Here is a 7818-nt window from a genome sequence, read left to right on the forward strand (position 1 = left end):
CGGAAACCCAAGGAGGGGTCGCTATGAGTCGGGGCCGACTCAATGGCAAACAACAACAACAACAACAAAGGAAAACATGATATCTTGGAAATACTCCTTTATTTATGCCAGTTTTACTTTTCACTCTGAGACATAATCTAGAAGACTAAGTATATTAATTGGATTCCAATGATAAGAGAGACTTTTATGCCAGACTTGGAGTTTAAATTTAAAACATAATGGCCATGTTTCTAAGAATATAGGTTTGATGAAATTGTCTAAGCATATTATGATTTATACAATTTTATTTTGCAATCTCCCCTTATTCCAAGTAGATTTTATTGTATACCCCCTTGTTTAAATTGGTCAGAAGTAAATGAGAAAGGAAACTTGTGTATTTAGGCATAGTTAAATCTTGATTTTAAATTTCTAATTTAGGTAGAAAATATAGGAGAAACTGGTCTCAGAATCTGGAGCACCATAGGCATTTCCAAAATGATGGAAGTCTAAAGTTGTCCCGGTCTTTCCTGTAGGCTTCCTTTCTAATGACGCATGCCCCCTTCCCCACACACATACGTTCATAGGGTTACACGTGCGTGTATATTTATCATTCTGAATGGGTAGGTGCTGATTTGGCACCAAGCTCTCTTTGTCTTCAACCTTTCTGCATGTGAATCAGTATGCGGTGAAGATCAGCATGAAGCCCAGCCCCAAAATGTGGAGACTGATACTGTCCTCATAGTCCCATGATTTTATCCTTACCACTATCCAGCTCTTTGGCACTCATTCTCTCTCTAACTCTTGTCACGCAGAGATAGGTGAGAGCTTACAAGTTAAAAAGATACCATTGTTCAGAGTGCTAGGTAGGTAGACATGAGACACAAGTTTGAGGAATCTACACAACACCTCAAATTTCTGACCAGCTGGTCACATATTTGGGGCTGGTTTCACACTACTTTTTCAGGATGCCAGCCACAAGCTCAGGAATCCACACTACACCCTCACTTTTCTGACTGGCTAATTCCTGCTACCGCTTGGGGTTCTTTTATCCCCTGGAATGACTCACAGAATTCACAGAGAGAACACCATACTTATTATTGTAGAGTTATTATATCCCAAAAGAATAGAGATGAAGGGATAGGTGAGGTGAAGTCTGGGCGGGGTTGCCAACATAATCCTTTCATGTTCCAAGGGATACGAGGTCCTCATAAGGGCAGATGTTCTCATCAACCAAGAAGCTCCCTGAGCCTCCATGTTCAGGACTTTTATTGACCAGCCCTGCATGACAGGCTAAATTATACTTTCTGAAGCTAGTTGTTAAGGAGCTCTGGTGGCATAGCAGTTAAAACATTAGGCCACTAACCAAAAATTGGCAGTTTGATCCTACCAGCTGCTCTGTAGGAGAAAGATGATGCAGTCCACTCCCTTCAGATTTACAGCATTGGAGACCCTATGAGACAGTTCTACTCTCTCCTGAAGGGTGACTATGTGTCAAATGGTTTGAGGCTACTTGATACTGGCCTCCCAGATAAGTCTTTTCTCATCTGTCCAGCCCCTACTCACCAGCATAATTCTCAGGTATGGCTTAGAAGTCCAAATTAAAGCACCTCAACTATTCCAATTGTTGTTTCTCTGGAGCCAAGACAAAGGTTAAAGGTAAAACTAGGACCTTTGCCCCAAGATCAGTGCCCAAACTGTTTCCATAAAATGAACATTTCTCATATTGGATGAAGTGGTCCAGATTCTATATATAAAATAAATGAATAATTTGAAACTAGAATTATTGCTAGATTATTTTGAAATGAAAAAGTATCTCTAAATGTAAAATGTTGAGAGTGTATATGTTGTTAATATGAATGAACTAAGGGGGTGACTAAATATGATAAATAATCAATACTCATTTTGATATAATTATCCTATTGTGAACATGAGACTACAGAGTTTTTCTCATTTATTTTTTGTTAGTTCAATTGTTTTTTTGCTGCTACACTATAGAAAGTTCTTTGAAACAATAGCTAAATACACTTTTCTAAGTTTTCTTCCTTATTGCTCTATACAATCCACATGTAGATTTGAAATATACAATTTTTTCCTACATGTATAAAATCACGATGTTTATAATCGCATATATGTGTATGAACAGCTGAGTATGTGCTATCTTGGTTACTTAAGAAAGCCAAGGCATGCAAACTTGAAAAGCTTATACTTTGTAATACGTTTGGTTAAAGCTGATAATTAAATTGCACTGCCTTCCCTGCATATATAGCAGAAGTATGCTGAATGACAGGGGAAGCCAGCCTGAAATCAAAAGCCTCCTGAGAATATGAATACAGATACTGAGAAGCTTGCTGTATAAAGTATTGATGCTCTTACCCTTCTCTGCCATCTTTTCATAGTTTTACCCCTTTATGCTTTCTTTTCATCTTTTAGGGAAATGGCTTACGAATCAACACAGCCCAAGATGAGGTGTACCTGCTACCATCTGAAGAACATATTAATGTTCTGTCACTTAAGGAAGAATTATTTACCATACATGGCACAAATGTTCCAGTCAATAGAAAAGAATTTATGACAGTGCTTGCGAATTTAAAGAGGCTCCTCATACAAACCACGTACAGCCATGGGATGGATGCCATCTTCAGGTAAAATAAAAAACTGCATCTTCCAGTGTCCACACCTTTACCTTGGGGCAACCATGTGTGTGTTGGAAAGGTGAATTAATCAGAATCCACTCTTTGGAGTGGGTTTAGTTTGGCTTTTGATTAGAGTTTTATTATCTTCAAAGACTAGTAGAAAGCGAAGCATCAGTTTCTTGAAAGTAAAGTTTTAAATACCCTGAATACATTTATGTTGGCCTTCCAATAGTATTGATGATTCCTTTGCAGTCCTACCAGAACACAAGACAAGTTCTGATCTCTATGTTGAGCTCTAGTGACATAAACAGTTAAGTGCTTGAATGCTAACTGGAAGGTTGGCAGTTCAAACCCACCCAGTGGCTTAGTGTGAGAAAGACCTGCTGACCTGCTGCCTTAGAGATCACAGCCAAGAAAACCCTGTGGGCAGCGCTGCTTCATCACATGGGATCACAGTGAGTAGAAATCGACTCAATGGCACCCAACCACAACATGTGGAGGAATGCTTTATTGGCAAATAAAGTCCTCGTTAGGACTCATTAGTAGAAAACTAAAGAGATATGATCTCAGGGTGCCCATATTCAGAAAGTGATTTGTAAAATATCTCTCCATTAATTAATTAATTAATTGACTAGTTTTTGACTTCATATAAATATGTGTGTGTGTGTGTGTGTGTATAGTTTGTAATAAGAAATAAAGAATTTCCAAAGAACCAGAAATCTCTTCTTAAAGCTCTGTAAACTATACTGGTCAGCACAGTAGAGAGGAAAGTATATGAGCTTAGAGGCATACCTGAGTAGAATTTCAAGCTCATTCCTTCTTATATGTGTGACCTTCAGTCAGTGATTGGTCCTGGTGCAATCTTGATTTCTTCAAATGTAAAGTGGAAACAATAATGCCTATCTTTCAAGGTCATGATGAAAATCACATATGATAATTATATAAAGTGCTCATTACCTAGAACACATTTGCAGATTAGTTTCTTTTTGTTCTCCTGTTTTTTTTTTCTTTAAAGAAAGAGCTCTTGAACCAAGCATGCCCATATCTGTCTCATTGTATGCTGCTACGCTTTCCATTTTTAAAATAGTGACTTTTTTTTTCTGGCAACATTTTCACTTCTGTGTCTGAATTATCTCTTTCCCCTTTTGCTTTTCTACTCTAATAATCAATAAAAATAACAAAAAATAGCATGGCATCTTCATTCTAAATCATATTAAGTTAGATGATCAGCTGTGACCCAAACTGACAACTTGGCGTTTCCATACTCCAAACAGTGGCTCCAGCATTGTTTCATCTGCAGGAGGATTTTTTTTTTTTTTTTTTATTGCTGATCCCCACCCCCTATGATTTGCCTGAGCTGCTTAGTTTGTCTTTCACTTGTAATATTTCAACTAAATGTAATCATCATTATCATCTCCCAAAGGAGGGAACTGCAAATTCATAAACACAACCATTGCCAAACAATGTACCTCTTTCACATAGGCGATTTCTGCTGGAAGCTGGGTTAAAATGCCATGAAGATGAGAAGCACTTAGGAATTAATTATGTTTTTTTCCTATTTAGTAAATAGGGATTGTCGTGATGTTTAACAGTGCAAAGGAGATGAGTCCTCTAGCTTTCAAAATGAATGACAACCAAATTGACAAAAAAATGGCTAAGGGGCTTATTTATTTTTGGCAGCATTGCTTCTCAGACTAGTTAATCCAAAGGCTTTTCCTCCTGATTTATGTCAGACAGTTTCACTGTCTACCCATCTTAAAATCATTGGTTTCATTTGAAGTCTTCTGAAGCTTCCCCATTACATGAGTGACATGTTCACAGAGGGTAGTTACATGAACAGATACAAGAGCTAATCCAGGTAGGTGGCTGCCTTTTGCTGCCTGCATTACCTGAAGAACTGTGGTTGAAGAAGTAAAAGCCAGTGTCGGATTTGAAACTCCTACCTATGTGAGGTGAGCTGAAAATCAGCTTGAATACAGAGTCAGTAAGCTTGTTATATTTTATTTATCTATGATCTGCTGGTGGATTGAGTCATATTTATAAAAGATCACTTGAATTGATTTTAACTTGTCTTACACAGTAGACTTCTGACTTGGTATACAGTCTGTGTAAAAACACAAATAAATTGAAGCTATTTCAACAACAACAAAATTTCATGCTTAGATTTATTTAAGGAGAATTTACTTCCATAGAAGTTGCCTCAGGAAATGGGCTTAGATTCACTAAGTTATGTGATTTGATGGAATTACATAGTGGAGTAAGTATCAAATTGGAGGTCAAAGATTTTGACTTCTGTTATCAACTCACTTATTTAATAGTTGTAAACAAAAGTATGGCTTTAACCTCTTTGGATTTGTCACCTCATTTGTAAAATAAAGACAAGGACTATAACAACCCCCCCCCCCCCCCGCCAATGTCAAAATGTCACCGTGAATTGGAATTAGAAGTCTGAAGAACCACTTTGCTAGTGGCAATTCACCACACAAATAAGAAGCATTTCTATCCAACTCTATCATTCTATGGAATAACATTTTTTTCCAAATGCCATTGAGACATGGAGAAATCTACAAGTGACCACATACTGTTGGTTCTACAACTGTGACAGCTTTTGCTCCCATTCTTTCCCAGAATGTGATGAGGTTCACATAATAAACTTAATTGATTTCTTTTTCACTGTCCATGCTGGTTAGATTAAATAAACATCCAAAAACCAAACCAAACTCACTCCCATCGAGTTGATTCCAACCCATAGCCACCCTATTGAGTTTCCAAGGCAGTAAATCTGTACCGAAGTAGATTGTCCCATCTTCCTTCCATGGTGGGTTTGAACCACCAGCCTTCTGGTTACTATTCATGCCTTAGGCATTATGCCATCAGAGCCCCTTAAAATAAACATAGAAAACTTTTATTCTCTTTTTAAGAAGGAAGGAGAAATCAATCGAATCTCACTGTCCAACTTTAACCTCTAAATTTTCTAACCCTTAGATTTAATAACATCATTCTCACACATCTGGTAAAGTTTAGTACCAAACCAAACCCAACCCACAGCCATTGAGTTGATTCCAACTCATAGTGACCCTTTAAGACAAAGTAGAACTGCCCCATAGGGTTTCCAAAGCTGTAAATCTTTATAGAAGCAGACTGTCTTATCTTTCTTTCATGGAAAGGCTAGTGGGTTCAAATCTGTGACCTTTTGGTTAGCAGCCAAATGCCTTAACTACTGCACCACCAGAGCTCTTTAGACATCAGTACGCAAATGCAACCACTACCATGGAGTCAAATCCAACTCATAGCAAGCTCTTCTTGGATTTCTGAGGTGGTATCACTATGGAAGTATGTTGCCCAATCTTCCTTCTGAGTGGCTGGCAGGTTTCAACCACCAGCCTTCTGGTTAGCAATCAAATGCCTGAGGCACTAGGCTATGAGAGCTCCTGACATTACTGAGTTCGTGAAATTTTCCTCTTTTCACAATATTACATTTCCTGAACATTTGATGGTAAATGTGGTCATGTGATTGTTTTGGCCTATATCCTGTTGGCAGAAGTGATGTGTCATTTTTCTGGAGAAAAGGACAGAATTGCCAGTCTCAGATACTCTGGGACTTAATGAACTCCAGAAGATCAAAGCAGTCTGGAATGCTGACTACACATGGAGGTCAGTTGCCCTGGGTAGCCACCCAAACTTGGAGATTATCCATGATAAACTGTTGCTTAAATTTTTAAAATTATTTGTAAAAGTGTTTTATTCTAGAAAATATTAAATATAGGATTGATTCCAAGATGGCGGAATAGGAAGAAAGTCTGAACAGACCCTCTTTAAAAAGAAAAGGGAAACCAATTAACACAGATACAGAAGATAATCCTGGATCCCTGAGCCTTGAAGGGAAGGCTATAGAAGTGGACCAAACCCCAACTAGCAGAAAAATTTGCATGAAAATACTAAAAAAAGGAAACATATGGACCTGCGGTCTGGCAGCGATCCTGATGGCACAGACAGCTTAGAGATTCCCAACTGGTGGTAGGACCTAAGAATTAACCTGAAAATAAGCCCTGCCAGCCAGGGACTGCACAGAGGACTGCTCTGGTGGAGTAGAAGGGGAAGCAGTGGCGAAGAGGAAGACGGGCTGACCTGTGGACTTTTGCTGGTCCAGAGGGCGCCACCATTTTGAATGTTTACAAGCAGCTTGATCATTTGGATATTTAAAAAGACAGTCCTCTACTAGATTCCAGGGGCTTAAGAAGAGGTTCTTCTTTCCATTAACCCCAAGGACACTCCAGACCTGCACGACTGAAAAGATTCAACATTCCTCTTGTTACTCTTATACCCCACACCCTCTTGGTCAACAGAGGTGCGGCCACCCCCCACTCCCACCGACCTTCTGGTTCCACAGGAACTTCATCCCAGTCTGTGTGTTTGGACAGAGCCTGGGTGCCCTGCCCTGTCCTCTGCCGATATTTTTCTTTTTTTTTTTTTTCTCTTTCTTTTTTCTGGTGTTTAGTTTGCTTGTATTTGTCTGCTTTAAAACTACTATTGTTATTAATACTTTTGTCCTTTTTACTATTCTTCCCCTCCCAGGTCCTAGTTTACACCTTTTTACTACTTTTCCCAGTTGCTGGTTCAAATTTATTTATTTAATTATTTTAATTTAAATTCTTTTCTTTCCCCCCCTTTTGTTTTCTCATGGTTAACCCTGTTCCTTGTTTTTTTTTTTTTTTTTTTTTGTTGTTGTTGTTGTTCCCGTTTTTCCCATTTTTCTTCATTGTTCTCCTTCTCTACCTTTTTTTCTCTTAGTGCCCAATACGCAGATATTGCAGGTTTTCTTCTTTTTTTCTTCTTTTCTTCCTTTTTTTCTTTTTTGGGTTACTATTCCTCTGTGACTACATGGTGTATTTTTTGTCCATGTGCTTTTAGTTTTTTGATGGTTATTCAATTGTAATTTTTGTCTAACTGAGTGGCAGACAGCAACAGTCCCCATAAGATACAAGTACTCCCACACCTCCTGCAACTTCACTTATTAAGCAAGAGCCACCACCTCCTTCTCCACCAATGGCCAATGATAAAAAACCACCAAGAAGAGCCTGAATCACCCTTGGCTGCTCTTCACAAACAGCTAACAGAAATCTAAATACAACAATGCCATGATGCCTCAGAGACAACAGACCATCACAGTCCACACAAAGAAGCAGGATAAAGTGGTAGAAACAAG

The 7818-nt window shown here is 38.5% G+C and overlaps 1 protein-coding gene across 1 annotated transcript in view; it reads left to right on the forward strand.

The window, feature by feature from the left end:
* Positions 1-7818, forward strand: part of LAMA2 (laminin subunit alpha 2) — a gene marked incomplete at its 5' end in the record, with an annotated part of 713189 nt that overhangs the window by 315908 nt on the left and 389463 nt on the right. The window contains one exon of the mRNA XM_007947384.2: positions 2410-2621. Within this exon, the coding sequence (XP_007945575.1) occupies positions 2410-2621 (212 nt within the window). The remainder of the gene's footprint in view (positions 1-2409; positions 2622-7818) is intronic.

Source organism: Orycteropus afer, unplaced genomic scaffold (assembly GCF_000298275.1).
Source record: "Orycteropus afer afer isolate SDZICR_OR568_19922 unplaced genomic scaffold, OryAfe1.0 scaffold00182, whole genome shotgun sequence".
Taxonomy (NCBI): Eukaryota; Metazoa; Chordata; class Mammalia; order Tubulidentata; family Orycteropodidae; genus Orycteropus; species Orycteropus afer.